This window comes from Rutilus rutilus, assembly GCF_951802725.1.
Source record: "Rutilus rutilus genome assembly, chromosome: 12".
Taxonomy (NCBI): Eukaryota; Metazoa; Chordata; class Actinopteri; order Cypriniformes; family Leuciscidae; genus Rutilus; species Rutilus rutilus.
In genome coordinates this window covers 21,802,944-21,819,990 of record NC_140217.1, presented here as the reverse complement: position 1 = coordinate 21,819,990, position 17,047 = coordinate 21,802,944, and the positions used below count along the sequence as shown (strand labels likewise).

Genomic DNA, 17,047 nt, shown 5'->3' with positions numbered 1-17,047 from the left:
GACGGAGGTTCTCTCTTTCCTACAGGAGCTGTTGGATAAGGGCAGATCCCCTTCCACGCTCAAAGTTTATGTGGCGGCTATTACAGCGTTCTCTGGAACAACGCTGGGTCAGTCACTAGGAAGGAACGATTTGGTCATCCGCTTCCTCAGGGGAGCTAGGAGGCTGAATCCACCCAGACCTCCTTCAGTCCCTATGTGGGACCTTTCTACGGTTTTGGCGGCCATGAAAGGTGCCCCTTTCGAGCCTATCCAATCTATTAGCCTCAAACATTTGTCTTTCAAAACAGTGTTTTTGATGGCTCTCGCTTCAGTGAAGCGCATAGGCGACCTGCACGCGCTCTCCGTGAGCCCAGCATGCTTAGAGTTTGGACCTAATGACTCTAAAGTCATACTCAAACCTAAGCATGGCTATGTGCCAAAGTCCCTCAACACGCCGTTTCGGGCTCAGGTTATCTCCCTGTCTGCCCTGCCGGGATCAATTGAGGAAGGGGACTCAAGTTTTCTTTGCCCCATTAGGGCTTTAAGAGCTTACGTGTCCCGCTCTGCTGTCTTCAGACAGACTGAGCAGCTCTTTGTCTCGTTCAGTGGACGTTCCAAGGGAATGGCTGTTTCGAAACAGAGCTTATCCAGATGGATAGTTGACGCCATAGCGCTGGCTTATACTGTCAAGGGCCTCCAGTGCCCGTTGGGAGTTAGAGAGTTTCCTTACAGGATATATGTACGGCGGCAGGCTGGGCCTCGCCGTCTACATTTATTAGGTTTTACAACCTAGAGGTTCCCGCCTTGCAGGCTAAGCTACTATCGGTGTAGTCGATTCAGCTGTCTAACTAGAACACTGAAATCGCATGCGCAACGCGCTAGCGACTGTCTTATGGGCAGAATTGTGTAAGACCCACATTTCCCACATTTAGTTCAGGTTCCCCCACCCTGTCTATGTGATGTCATATTCGCGTCTGCTGACGCGACCATATAAGGACGGAGGGAATCCCCTCTTGTCTCTAGACTCTCTCTGTGAGGTCATGTTTTACGTCTGCGGACGCTACAGTATAGGGAATTAAGATCCCCCTCCCTTATTCCCAGACTCTTTGTGAGTCTATCTGGTGGTTATGCACTGTACACCTGGTTTAGCTTCCAGTGATCGGTGTCTTTATCCCAGCACGCACAGCGTTTTACAAGGGGTTCCCGTAGCGTTTTTACAAAAACGCAGTACGAGAGGACTCTCGTAAGAGAACGTACTCGGTTACTAACGTAACCTCGGTTCTCTCTAGAAGAGGGAACGAGTACTGCGTTCTCTGCCATGCGTACGGTTCACTCTGGTTCGCTTCGGCGATGAAAATCAAGTGAATCAGCCACACCCGTCCCGGCGGGAAATGGCAAGGAGCCTGACTCATTGGCCTGACGTCACCTCAGGCCTCGCTCGATAGGCTTATGCAGTTGCTGCAGAGCAGCCAATGAGCGAGCAAGCCGTCTCGCCATAGCTGAGTACTGCTGCAACGCGCTTTACATGTATGAAAATTAAGGATAATTTTTTGCTTCAGTATTTCGTGAAAAAGAGTTTTTCCCGTAGCGTTTTTACAAAAACGCAGTACTCGTTCCCTCTTCTAGAGAGAACCGAGGTTACGTTAGTAACCGAGTACGTTCTCATTCTGTTTACGCCAGATTCTGACTCTACCATCTGAATGTCTCAACAGAAATCGAGACTCATCAGACCAGGCAACATTTTTCCAGTCTTCAACTGTCCAATTTTGGTGAGCTTGTGCAAATTGTAGCCTCTTTTTCCTATTTGTAGTGGAGATGAGTGGTACCCGGTGGGGTCTTCTGCTGTTGTAGCCCATCCGCCTCAAGGTTGTGCGTGTTGTGGCTTCACAAATGCTTTGCTGCATACCTCGGTTGTAACGAGTGGTTATTTCAGTCAAAGTTGCTCTTCTATCAGCTTGAATCAGTCGGCCCATTCTCCTCTGACCTCTAGCATCAACAAGGCATTTTCGCCCACAGGACTGCCGCATACTGGATGTTTTTCCCTTTTCACACCATTCTTTGTAAACCCTAGAAATGGTTGTGCGTGAAAATCCCAGTAACTGAGCAGATTGTGAAATACTCAGACCGGCCCGTCTGGCACCAACAACCATGCCACGCTCAAAATTGCTTAAATCACCTTTCTTTCCCATTCTGACATTCAGTTTGGAGTTCAGGAGATTGTCTTGACCAGGACCACACCCCTAAATGCATTGAAGCAACTGCCATGTGATTGGTTGATTAGATAATTGCATTAATGAGAAATGTTGAGAACAGGTGTTCCTGATCCTTTAGGTGAGTGTATGTGTATATATATATGAAGAGTTCAGATGCAAAACCCTCTAAGTGCCATCTGAAATGTTCTTCTAGAATGATCATTTTTATCAAGCTCGTATATTTAAGTTCAGTAATTTCACTTAAATGGTAATAAGAATTACCTATTAATTTCCATTTAAGTGAAATTACCATATATATGTGTGTGTGTGTGTGTGCTCGTATAAATAATTGATAAATACTCCAATAGTCCATACAAATAGATAGTCCATTTTGATTTAATTGTGACTTTAAGACTAGGCCTATATATTTTTTAACTTATAATTTGCTTTGTTTCTGGAAAACTTTCGTTCTATTACAGTTGGCACACATCTAATAACCTCACACAACCTTCACCTACTTTGCATGCCATAGGCTACATTTCACATCTGCACCGCACGAGGGCAGCATAACAAAGTCAGAAATACTCCCAACTGCCAGACAGCACAGCACTCCTCATGTAAATTGTGAAGGTTGTGTCAGCTTTCCATGGACTGTTTAAATTTACTTTCGCTATCAGAATCATTTGTGAACGTTTAAGTCTAGATGCGGATGTTTAACTGTGAGGATGACGCGTTGTTCAGTTTGATAAAGTGTGAGGTAAGTGTCCTCATCCAGTTGTCATTGACAACACGACAGTCTCATGATGCTTTTGAAATGTCATTGTGCCTCAGTGAGTGGTCTGTTAGTTGTATCGTCTCCAGCGCGATATGAATATTATCATTTTTCTTGTAGGAAAATGCAGATAATATTTCTATTATTCATAGCGAAGTTTATCTCTTTGTGGTTAATGACAGTTTATAGGCTAATGGCTAGCAGTCTGGAATGGATCATTAAAAACACACCCACATCCTTTATTTGAACATTTAGCGCACAGGATGTGATAGATGAAGTGATTTTGTGTAAATAGTATTATTGTATGACTGGTTTATGAGAGCACGCTTGTTTTGACTGCTCTCTGATATGAAAACTCTTAAGGTGTGAATGCTAATCATGCTAACAGATTAGATTTGTCCATCTCCAAGCTTTATAATAGCCTATATCATGACTTTGCGTAAGTTGAGCCTAACCTTTAATAATCAATAATTTACTTGATTATAATTGTGCATACTCACAGCTGCTGACCCATGTTTGACTTGGTCTTGGTGGTCAAATATCTGACAGGGGAACTGAAGGTGTAACGTTAGGTGTTCAAACCCCATGTGTCAGTTCTAAATCTAAAATCCCTGTCAATGGATAATTAACTGTTTTCGCACACACATATATATATATATATATATATATATATATATATATATATATATATATATATATATATATATGTATATATAGGTGCAACCCTTTCACTTCTTATCTCCATAATAACCTAAAATGAAACAATGACAAAATATACAAACAAATAAATAAATAAAAAATAAATTGACCATGAAGATTGTTATTATAAGTGTACACTATAGGACACTTTAGACAAAAGCGTCCCTCATTTATTTCTTGTAGAAAAAAAGATAGTGAAGATGTGGTTAGGAGACTGAATTGTGTTTCTTATTTCCCTCATTAGATGTTCGTCATTACAGAAATGTGCTGACGTTTGTGCTCAGCAGTTTGGCAATAACATGTCATCCACCGAGGCTGCCAGGGAGTTCCAAGCTAAAGAGCGCAAATGCAGAAACCAGCTGAAGAAGCGACTGGCAAATGCTTTGTCAGGAGACCTGAACCGGTAATTATCACCTTCAGCATGAAAGACATTTGTTATGCTTTTTCAAAACTTGTATGAATTGCTAATAGTAGCATAGTTGTTGCATCACTGACTGTTGTTATATGACACACTCTTAGCAACCAGTGTAGTCAAATCACGCCGACCTGCTTTAATGTTTGCACAGCTTATGCCACTCCCTTTGCTGATTTCACACTGTATGCAAACTCTGATCATTTGCTTTATGTGAACATACGCTACCATTCGAAAGAGTGAATTAAATAAAAATACATTTTTTATTTTCTAACTAAAATATTTGAGACATTTTTAAAAGAAATGGATAATTCTGTTCATAGCATTGATCAAAACTGCTGTCAGAATCTAAAAAGAAACACATTTCTCTAGAAAAATAGTTATTTTGTTTATGCATGCACAATATATTGGTACAAACATCTGATATTACAGTTTTTTTCTGTTAGCATTGGATTTATTTGTGCATTCTCATTCCTCTATTTTTAGATTTATACTTTTTCCATCATTTGGCACTCAATTAAGTTAATCTTTAAAACCTCAAAACAAATCATTATTAGTAATAATTTAAACATTGTTGATTTGTAATCTTAAGCGAATCTCAGAATGATTATTTTTTGATACGGCACATTAATTATACTGTGATGCCTAAATTCAATTGGAATTGATTTTAGTTTGCAGTGTTTTATTTGTCATTTATTTAGACAAAATTAGTATTTGAATTGTAATATTGTCCATTTATTAAATATTGCCCATAATATGAAAATGATTATCGACTAATCTATATTGAATCAGTATCGTCCAAAACTGTAATGCCAGTACATCCCAGCTATTGTTGTTTTGCGAGATGAGGACTACTCAATGCACTACTAGTCTTGAAAGAAGAAAGCAAACATATTTTCTTTTAAAAGGTTATGTCCTCCTTTTCATTCCAACCTGTAGTGTGCTGTGCACTTCTGCCATCTGAAGCTTGTGGCATCACGGGAACTGTAGTTATTACTCATGGTCCACACCGCAGTTTTATTTAGGATGGAAATGCAACTCTCTTTCTCCCACTTCTTCATCTCTCTTTGCTCACATCGGAGGAGAGAGGACTTCAGCCACATCAATGCCCAGCACAAAGGCCTAGGGCAACAGAGGATTCTGGGTCACCCAGATTAAGCACACTGCAGCAGAAGATGCCAAAAGGAGGCTGACAGTGATGTTGATGTGGATGTGAAGTTGGAGGAAGAGCCTCTTTTTAGATTTAGTGCCTCAGTGATGCTTTAGTTCTTGTATTCTCTTGAGACACATTAGTGGTGTTGTGTGTTTTTATTGTGCAGTAAGTCAGCCTGTTTCAACGCTGAAAGCCTGTTTCAGTAAAATATTTGGCTAACTGAGATATAACGTTTAAAACGCTTAAAAGAGATAACGTCACTGAGATATCGCAATTACGAGAAGTGTAAAAATCTGAAAAATAAATAAATAATAAAAAGGTAATTGCGGCTTTATATCTCACAATTGTGACTTTATTTCTTATTTTTTTATTTATTGTAATTAAGAGAGACTTTATTTTATGATTTTGACTCTATATCTCATAGTGTGACTTTATTTCTTATTTTACACATTATCATAGGATTGCCTTTTTTTTTTTTTTTTTTTTTAAACACTACAGACCCTTAGAAAAGCAATGTATTTTTATGTAAATATTGTTAGTTGGTGTTAGTCTTTCTGGGGTTCAGTCCTTTTAGTTTCCATCCCAGATCTACAACCACTAGGCTACACTACCACATATGTTTCAATATAGATAGATAGATAGATAGATAGATAGATAGATAGATAGATAGATAGATAGATAGATAGATAGATAGATAGATAGATAGATAGATAGTTTTGTGTATTATTTCTCCTAATCATATTTAGCACACCATGCCTAATAAATTTGATAGTATGATGACAGGTTATTTTAATGTGTTATGAACTTGTTCTATTCTTTGCCAGTTTTCATGAAATTTCATTTTTCCGTCCACGTTACACACGTTATAACTTTGTACACTTGTAGGAGTTCCTTTGTCCTCTACATTTGGCAAATAAATTAGAAAAATATACCTGTGGTATTTGTTAGTAATTTTGCTGGCTTTCAGTTTATGAACATACCAGACTCAAAAATGCACCTTTAAGTTTATAGAACAGATAATATTAGATGGCCACCCTGCCTGCATGGAAGTCCTATTACCAGTTTTGTGAACCATACACAACGCATGACTCATAACTATACCAAATTAGGAACAAAGCAAAACATGAACTGGGATTCAACCAGAATTTTATTAAACTGAATTAGATTAAGTACACTTTCTGCTTGAACTTACACTGTTTTTCCGTCCATGTTACATACGTTAAATTTTACATCAACTCAACTTTGATCAAAGTTTACTAGTTTACCATTGCCAGATTTATCCTGCCTTTCACACAGCTGTACCCCAGGTTTTCTCAGGATGTTAACCTGAGGACTATGGCTTTCTCCATGAAGATTGATTTTGCAGGCTGTTGTCCTTGCAGTTAGGCCTAAACTGTGGAATCGCCCTGATAGATATAGATAGATGGATATAAAAATACTTAAAGGCACACTATGCAGTTTACGTTTTTCTCAAACAGCGACCCCTAGAGTCGCTGTGGAGTACTTGTATTTAACGTACCTGTCGTAAACTCACGCAGAGCCGTCTCTGCACTCTTCCGACCGTGCTTTCTTCGTCAACTCTGCCACAGTTCACGTCTGAAATGCATGCTAGTGTCTTCCATAGAGGCTGCTCCATATGTTGTTGATGTATGTGACGTCGTGCCATAAAGCAAGTCGTGATTCTCGCGAGATTTGTCGGGGCACCGCCTCTCAAACCTGCATTGCCTGCTTTGCTATCGGGATGATTCACCCTACTACGAGTTCGTTTACCATCGAAATTATTTCGAAGCTGTTATATTACAGTACAAATCTTGCATAGTGTGCCTTTAATGTAGAATCTAGAAAGACTCTCAGCAGTGTGTTGCTAAATGCAACAAAATAGTAAGAGGCATTGAGCAATTAATTTGTTACAAGACAAAATGTAACAAACAGAGAGAACATAAAACCCCCCTCCTGCAATAATTGTGATCTCTTTCTACAATAGGCTGCTGCAGGAGGAGCAGGAGACTGACGTCACTCTGTGTGTGGGTTCTGTTGTTCGGCTGAAGGCCCACAGAGCGGTGCTGCTGGCCCGAGCTCCTCACCTCCTGCTGGGAACCGAACCAACTACACCTGTCATACACCTGCAGGGGATTGAACCTGCAGCCCTCAAGCACTTCATACAGTACATAATGGCATTTCTGTATTACTCTTCACAACCGACCTAATCAGTATTATTATTATAAATATTATTATTGCAGTAAAGCTAAAGCCGTTTTTAAAAAATGTTCATAAATGTAAAATAAAACCATGGATCAATGTTGTACCTGTAACTGTGAAAGAGTTGAGCTATACGTGTTTGGTAAAATGTTACATGTTGCTCTTGCTATAACAGAAACGTGTACACAGATGACAAGCGCCTGGCAAAGGAAAGCACTGCCTTAAATATACACAACGGCCATTCGTTGGTAGTTAACGGCACTGCTGATGTTGACTCTCAGGTCAGCTCTGACTCGGGTAAGGACAACATTTCCATTGCAAAAGTCTATGCAGAAATCTTACTGTTCTTTACTGGAGCTGCATTAGTGCTGCTCTCTATTTATGAGTAGTAATAGCCGCACGATTGCACGTTGTGGCTTTGTTGCTCATTCTGCTTAATTTCTCTTTGTTTGTCAGGGTCAGAGAATTTCGAGTCAGCATCTGGGCTTGGGGCAGATCTTTTGGCTCTGTATCACATGGCTGATATGTCCGACATCAGCATTCAGGTGGCAGATAGAGTCTTTTCAGCACACAGGTAAAATCATCATGACCAGCTTTCTGCAGCTTTTGCATAAATTTACCAATGTGTTTGTGTCTCACTTTTCTTAAATCGTTTATGTAGCAGGGTTCAGAAGTTGCAGAACATTTTGAAAATGTGGTATGTTTTTCCTTTAAACAAGGAAATAAACAGTTCTAGGATTGTGTAAAAATTAAAACTTGTTGTGATGTAAAATCATGAAGCGATTTTTAAGGATTAAAAATTCTTGCATAGTAATCAAATAAGCAAATTTGTGACCCTTTAAACATTCTCAAATTATATTAAATAACATGATGATCAGGTTTTACCCAAACTTGTGGAGTTCATGCAGCTAGAGTGCTGCTGTCAATAAAGTAAAAGTGGGACATACCAAATAGTAACACATTCTAAATACATGTAAAACTGTAAAATCCTGACAATTGAAAATACCATTTACATTCGAAAAGAATGGAAATAATGCAAAATAGAAGCATTTTCACTGTAGTGGTCTTAGACATTTGGTCTCTATAACATGGAGTTTCACTAATTCTAAATGTATAATTTAACCAGCTGTTCAACCATGACATTCTCTTTCTCTTTCACTATTTCACTCTTTCAGTTTCACTTTTTGTGTGAAAATTCAACACACTATGGTTTTTCATTCAAACCCTGTGATATTACAGTAGCCTTAGTACTTTATGCATAGATTCAACACCTGCATGAAGACACTTGTCAGCAACGATTTTTTTTTAAATGAAAACATAAAAAAATAGATGAACAGTAACAAAAATGGATTGTTACGCTACTAGCAGCACAGCCCTACTGCGGCCTACTCTTGTTTAGACAAACAGGTAGTCCCACACTAAACTCATACTGTAACAAACTGTAAAAAGAATTACAAAGTAGTTTTGTATTTTCAATAGAGATGCGCTGAAATAAAAATTCTGTCCAATATGTTAAAGGGGTTAGTTCTTCCAAAAAGGAAAAATATTCCATAATGTACTCAAGCCATCCTAGGTGAATATGACTTTCTTCTTTCAGCCAAACACAATCGAAGTTATATTAAAAATATCCTGGCTCTTCTTGGCTTTGTAATGGGAGTGAATGGTACCAATTTTCTTTTTGAAGCCCAAAAAGTGCATTCATCAATCATAAAAGTAATCAATACGGCTCCAGAGGGTTGATAAAGACCTTCTGAAGCGAAGCGAAGCGATTTTTGTAAGAAAAATATCCATAATTATAACTTTATAAACTGTAATCACTATCTTCCGTAATGTCCATCCACAAGATAAATGGCCATTTACTCGTTTATTTGCAAGTTTGAGCTAAACTGTACTGGACCGTGGCCTTCCAGGACCGAGTTTGGACACCCCTGCAATATAGCTTGATACCGATTAAAAAGTTAAAAAATCCCCAGTGTCAGCCGATATACGGTACTGTGCATCTCTGATATTCAGTGCTGGATGGTCTGACTGAAGTGGAACCAGCAAAAGTTGCTGTATCATAAATTCCCAGGAGGTGGCAGAATTACAGTTTCTCCTATGTGAAACGGCAAAGTCAAAGCTTAATCCGAAAGAAACTAAGTGAATATAATCTAACATTGAAAACCAAAATACCACAAAATGATATTTTGCATACAACACACCAATTTGATGATGAATTAGATGATGAATTACAGCATTGTTGTATTTGTGTAGTTTTCTGTCATTCATTATCTTGTTAGCATCTTTGTTTGGTGCTGCAGAGGTTAGAGCAGTTGCCATGACCTGTTACTATAGCAACAGGCGCTCCGTCATCATCAGCCAGGAGCTGCATCTCTGCGGGTTTAGGTTGTATGGATGGAGAGAGAGAGAGAGATCTGCAGTCCTGATCAGTATGTCAGGCTTGAGGTGACTGCTGCAGATCTGTCAGTCTCACTGCAGGATACATACACCAGAACAGCACTGGTCATTTGCATAGGCATGCTAGTTATGACTTCACACATGGCCAGCTTATGAATATTATCATTTAAAATCCTGGTTTTAAATTGATAATTTATTAATATGGATTTTTCTGACTTGAAACTGAAATGATAACAGTACAATTAGAAATGCAAAATTCATTTAAACAACTTCTATGGCTAATTGAATTGCTGTATTTCAACATAAAGCAACTTTAAAGCATATTTTAGAGGGAGAAATAAATCCTATTAGCCAGTTAAAGTGCTTAATAAATAAACTTGTGACATTTAATTTTACAACGCCATCCACAGCCGCTGACAGTCCCTGACTTTTGTAGGTCAGTCGATAAATGTGTGTCATCAATTGAATTGACTGTATAAAATATGACTTGTTGGATCTGTGGTATTTCCTTTTTGAATGTTAGACGTTTAGGCTGTCTTAATGTAACCAAAAAATAGAACCCAAAATAGCATGTATGTCAAAAGAAGAATTTTGTTTTATAATTTCAATGGAAATGGAAAAGCAATAGAACGGAGTGCACATATGTGGACTGTATGACACATGAACGAAATGCTCTACAAAGGGAGATGCTTCCTCTGAAATAGATCCATGTGAAAGTGACTACAAAATTGACCATGACAAAAAGGCCCCTATTAGCAGGGGCGTGCAGATCTGTCCGAATAATAATGTGTTATACCATTTTTTTTGTAAGCGTTATTCTTAGCCTCCCTCAGTCATCACTCTTTAGAGCTGCAGTTTGTTCTGAGAGGAGACCAGAAGTGACACGTTGTAAAATAAGAATCTATTTATAGCGAATGTTTATGGCAGATAGAGAATAATGGGGCTGTTGGTTGAGAGAGATTAGGAGGACTGAGAGGGAGAAGATGAGGGACATAAGTGAGCGTAAGACTGTAGATCATATGAAGTGTCACCAGATGTGTCTAATGCTGCCTTCAGGGAAGTTTTTATTTGTGGCTTCGGAAATCGTAATTGTGATTTGGTGCAACAAATTAAGAGCAAATGATGTGCATTTAGTGTGTAATTTATGTGTTATCTATGTATTTTATCATTCTTGTTTTGCCTGATGGGACATGTAGTTTGATAGCACAAGCCTGTTGCCTCATAAACCAGTTAGATTAGATAATTTTTTTGTCTTTATGCATTTATGCTATTTTTATGTTTTTATGCTATTTTTTTTTTTTTTTTTTTATCCGGTTCTTTTAATTTGTTAAAAAGTACATACAGGTTTATTTTATAGTCAACATGACTTGAAGAATTTTCATTTCTGAATTAAAATAGATTTATGTAATTTTATATATATATATATATACAGACCCTTTCCAAAAAATTTGAATATCATGGAAAAGTTTATTTATTTCCATAATTCCTTTCAAAACACTAAACTTCTATAGATTATAGATTCAGGGCCCACAACTTAAACGATTTCAAGTATTTAGTTGTTTATTTGTACATAATTTGGGCTTCCAGCTCATAAAACCCACGAAAACAGGATTTAAAATTTTTTGAATATTACATGAAATCACACAGTAATTACACAGTGATACCATGGTCATTGAACCAGGTTTTGGTTCTTTTGGCAGTGTGGGCAGGTGCAAATCCTGCTGGAAAATGAAGGAAGCATGAAGTGCTCTGAAAATGTCCTGGTAGATGGTGTTGGAGAATTTTCCTTTGATTCATGTCTAAGTATGATGTAATGAAACAAAACAAAAAATGATGACAAGCATGAAAAAATAGGTCTGAAGAAGGATGAGAGAATGGAAAATAACCAGTATGCATCAGCAATATGAAGTGTCAAAACAAAGTATGAAACAGAGCACCATTGTGTGAGGTTTGACCAATAGAGAAGACGTCTAACTGTGCCAAGGTCACCAGGCGTGACAGAGGGGAAGAGATAGATTTGAGGGTGCCCATTGGGCACCTAGCGATAAGAAAAAGTATAAGACATGAACACTGGCCAATGTAACCTCAGATGTCCGGACGGCCGGCCGGCTTCTCACTTTGTTGCTTGTCAATAAAGTTAATTCTTCTGACCTGGAACCTCGACTCTGAGAAACTTCTTCGAGACCTGAACCAAAAAGAACTATGAATTTGCCACAACAATGGCTGCGTTGACTCTGGATTTAATAAAGCACAGTGGACCAAAGTCCTCTTTTCTGATGAGAGCAAATTTTGCATCTCATTTGGAAACCAAGGTCCCAGAGTCAGGAGGAAGAATGGAAAGGCACACAATCCAAGATGCTTGAAGTCCAGTGTGAAGTTTCCACAATCTGTGTTGGTTTGGGGAGCCATGTCATCGGCTGGTGTTGGTCCACTGTGCTGTCCACTCAACGCAGCCGTCTACCAGGACATTTTCAGAGCACTTCATGCTTCCTTCAGCAGACAAGCTTTATGGAGATGCTGACTTCATTTTCCAGCAGGATTTGCACCTGCCCACACTGCCAAAAGAACCAAAACCTGGTTCAATGACCATGGTATCACTGTGTAATTACTGTGTGATTTCATGTAATATTCAAATTTTTTGAAATCCTGTTTTCGTGGGTTTTATGATCTGGAAGCCCAAATTATGTACAAATAAACAACTAAATACTTGAAATCGTTTAAGTTGTGGGCCCTGAATCTATAATCTATGGAAGTTTAACGTTTTGAATGGAATTATGGAAATAAATAAACTTTTCCATGATATTCAAATTTTTTGGAAAGGGTCTGTGTATATATATATAGTTGTATGACCCTGACATTTTTACTTAATGCTACATGTATCATCCTGATATCACAATGAAGAAAAAACTTCATTAAAAGAATGAAATTCTTGTTATGTAAACTATGCTAACAGAGTAGATATATTAAGCGTAATCTTGTTGTGAAACTCTAGATGGCGGCGGCGCAGGATGATAGTTCCTTAAAGTCCCCCACAATAGACATCAACGCCATTACCACTTTAAAGGCCCAGGTTCAACGTTAATCACTACATGGCACAGGCTGATTGGTTCCACCTGCAGCCATTGAGCTTGCTAATCAACATTTAAATGGTTTGGTTCAGTTTTTGCTGTTAGCAAGTCTTGCAGTATGCTATCAGAGACCCTCCCCTCCACCTGTATAGATCTACTATGGGTAATTTCATGTATGCTATCAGTATGTGCTACATGCTCACAGCAGCGTGTCTCTGAATGTATTGGCAGTAGCAAATATCCATACTTGCTCTGCAGCAGCATACCATCAGATCTGATCCACCAAGACCATGTACATTAAAGGGGTCATATAATGCCATTTTTGTACAAGCTAATATGATTCTTTAGGGTCTAAATTAAAAGTTTGTAATATACTTTAATTAAAAATTCTCATTAGTATTGTAAGAAAACACTCATTTTACCTGGTCAAAACCAGCTCTGTTTTCAGCATGCCGTTTAAGTGCATGTGTCTTTAAATGATAATGAGCTTTGCTCACCCCGCCCCTCTGTTCTGTGCGTACACCGTTTCTAACACAATAACACAATAACCATAACGCGGTGTTCATTATAAACGTGGGATTATGAATTATATTGAGAACGTCATACATAGAAAACATGCCGTAATGTACCCTGAGTGTAAACCTTAGCTGCATTCATCATGAAGCGTGCAGCAAAGCGATTTGCAAAGATTAATATAAATATTAATATAAAGGTTAATAAAACGTTACACTCACTTCAGATGAGAGGTGCAGCAGGAACACGAATAGTTGGTACCGATCCTATTTTCAGGAACAGCTTCTTAGCAAAACCAGCTTTACTGACCCTCGTGTATAAAGCTGTCTGGTGTGAAATGATTCGCACAAACATGAAAGCATGTTGATCGTGGGGAATCCCCGCGAGGGAATCACCATGTCAATGCTTTGGGAATATTCCATCAAAACATCAAAATGACTGCTGTGTTCCTTATTACACACAAGAACAGGACGCCACAATCGCTTAGACGCCATTCTTCTCCAGCATATCAATGCACTATGATGACAGACGAGCGAGGGCGGGTCTGTGTTGAAACGCTGCACTGTCAATCACAATCGTGGGAGGGGCGTCGATTTAGTGACGTCACAAAATCGAACGGCTTGATTTGAGAGGGGGTAAAACATATAAGGAGATTTAAAAAAAAAACACTGGATGGATTTTTATCATTTTATGATGGTTGTGTACAGGCACTGCCAACACACATTTCAGTACAATCAACTTGTAAAAGTGCATGTACCATTATATGACCCCTTTAACATTGTACCATGCTAGAAAGGTGTCATGATAGCAACATATTTAAAACGGTTTAATAATGACAATAAAATGTACAATTTTCAAACCCATATGAAATCCACATGATTAGTCAAGTAAAATTTATTTATATAGCACTTCATACAATACAGATTTTGTCAAAGAAGCTTCACAGTAATAAGAAAATTTCAGTGTTAATGTTGCAAAGTTCTTGAATTTCTTTAATTATGAAACAAATACAATTTTAGCTGTAAAGCAGCTCTAAAAAGACAATAGTGTCAATATTCAGCTAAATTTAGTTCTGTTGATTTATTCAATTTAGTTAAATAACTAAAAAGTATATTAAATTATGCAATAAGCTTAATTCAACTATAAGCAGCTTTACAGACAGCAATAGTGCCATTATTCAGCTCAAGTCAGTTCAGTGTTCAATAACAGTGCTGGTGTTGCAGAGTTCATCAATTATGAAACAAATTTAATTCAGCTATAAATCAGCTCTACATTAGACTTTCAGAAGAAGCACTTTTCTAAGAACTTGGAACATGACAGCCATCGGGAAGTGTCTGTGAAGGTAATCAGCTCACTAGGTTTGAGTCAGAGCCACAGTCATCACCATCTTCTAAAATATTCAACAAACCATTACATCTTCCTCCCTCCATTTCAAAGTCCTCTTTATATTCTTGATTTTTTTTTCTACATGCCCAAACATATAAATCAGTGAATAACACACACAAGCACACACACACACACATTTTTCCTGTGGCTGTTTTACAAATATCGATCCTGGGTAATGTGGCGTGAAGCGTGTGTGAGTGATAGGGGAAACTGTGTGTATGTTTTTTTCCTTTCCCATAGGGCCATTCTGTGTGCGCGCTCGCAGTATTTCCGAGCGATGTTGTGTGGCAGTTGGATGGAGAGTTTGCGTCAGTGTATCACTCTGCAGGGGTAGGTTATGCCGTATAACCATCAAAACGGGACAAATCACTGCAACTCCAAAGACATAACACACATACACAGACACATACTGTAGTACAAATACAAGTATCAAATACTCTGTCATGTTTAGTTTTTGTCATCATTTAAAGGTATGTAAAGGATAATGTACAGCAAGCCAGTCATTATATTAAACTCTTTGTAGCTCTTGCTGTTTATTCTTTTACCGATTCCGGGTATATGTGTACAGTTGTGGTCAGAATTATTGGCACCCCTGGTAAATATGATCAAAGATGGCTGTAAAAATAAATCTGAATTGTTTATCCTTTTGATCTTTAATTAAAATAATTTGCAAAAATCTAACCTTTCATTGAAGTAAAAGAATTGAAAGTAGGGGGAAAATCACATTGTGAGATAAATGTTTTTCTCCAAAACAGAATTCTTTCTAGTAAGATATCTATGGGACTTCCTGCATTTAAGATGACAAAGCAGGGCTTCAATTTAAGAAGATCTATAGTTCATGTATTTTTTTTATTTATAATGTTTTAGATGGAACCTGTGGCCCTTGTGCTTGCAGTCCATGTCCTTTAAAAATCCAGACTCTGTGTGTTAAGTTAGGTCATATGCGTGATCTGACTTGTCGCAGAGTTCAGCATGAGTACTTAGTCAGACCTTCTCCCGGAGGAGGATATTCCAGCCACCAGCAATCAATTATTCATTGCTCAGTCTGTGTCTGGGAAAACCAGGATATTGTGTGTAGTGTTTCATGCTGAGCAGTTCAATCCATGATGTGTATCAAAAATAGACTTTTGTGGATTTAAGTAAGTAAGTAGACTTTATTAATCCCACACCAGGGAAATTAACTTATTACAGCAGCTCCACAAAAAAAAAAAAAAAAAAAACAAGTACAAGTACAGAAAAACACATTGAATAAAAATACTAGATAGAAGTAATAGATAAATAAGTGCTAAATAGTGTTGTTACTGCAATTAAAGAGTCTAACTGCTGTTGGAAGGAAGGACCTGTGGTAGCGCTCCTTCTTGCACCTGTCTATCTATTCTAAAACCACACTTAGCTTTTACTATACTATTATCAAAACACAATATTGAGAAGAATAAAATACCCGATGCTGATTTTTCTGAGCTCTGTGACAAAAATAAATAAATGTAAATGCCCTTTTATTTTATTAATTTTGATAGTTTTTTAATTTTGATAAATCATTCTTCATTAGAAGATTTAGGCCTACATCTTTGGATCTTTTTCTCATAGTTTGATCTCTGATTCTGGCTGTTCTACAAGTGTAGGTGAAGAGTAGGTAGTGCCAATGATTGAATCTAAATTGTCTTTGTTTTGCCATGTGTACAGTTGTGGTCAGAATTATTGGCACCCTTGGTAAATATGATCAAAGATGGTTGTAAAAATAAATCTGCGTTGTTTATCCTTTTGATCTTTTTAATTAAAATAATTCGCAAAAATCTAACCTTTCATTGAAGTAAAAGAATTGAAATTAGGGGGAAAATCACATTGTGAAATAAATGTTTTTCTCCAAAACTCCAAAACAGAATTTTTTCTAGTAAGATATACCTGCGGTAGCGCTCCTTCTTGCACCTGTCTGTTTATTCTAAAACCGCTTTTAGCTTGTACTATACTATTATCAAAACACAATATTGAGAAGAATAAAATACCCGCTGCTTATTTTTCAAATGCCAGGCATTGACATAAACTAGACTATGTCCACCTAAACTTTGTTTTTCAATAGAAATTATGTCAACAAAGAACTGAAAATTGTGTTCTGTAAATAATTTCATGGTGTCTATCACAGCAAATTTTCTAAAACACATATTGGTATTTATTAAAACACACATTGGTATTGATTAATCTTAGTTAATGTTATTTGTAACATTTTAATATAATTTTTTATTTAACATTAAAGGTGCTGTATGTAAGAATGATAGATAA

General features: G+C 37.6%; 1 protein-coding gene across 1 annotated transcript in view; it reads left to right on the top strand.

The window, feature by feature from the left end:
* Window positions 1-2,728: 2,728 nt before the first annotated feature.
* The window catches only part of btbd8 (BTB domain containing 8), a 34,934-nt gene continuing 20,615 nt past the window's right edge, over window positions 2,729-17,047 (top strand). Inside the window, exons 1-6 of the mRNA XM_084425592.1 lie at window positions 2,729-2,928; window positions 3,887-4,045; window positions 7,192-7,371; window positions 7,582-7,703; window positions 7,863-7,980; window positions 15,011-15,100. Coding sequence (XP_084281718.1) covers window positions 3,942-4,045; window positions 7,192-7,371; window positions 7,582-7,703; window positions 7,863-7,980; window positions 15,011-15,100 — 614 coding nt within the window. The 5' untranslated portion in view covers window positions 2,729-2,928; window positions 3,887-3,941. The remainder of the gene's footprint in view (window positions 2,929-3,886; window positions 4,046-7,191; window positions 7,372-7,581; window positions 7,704-7,862; window positions 7,981-15,010; window positions 15,101-17,047) is intronic.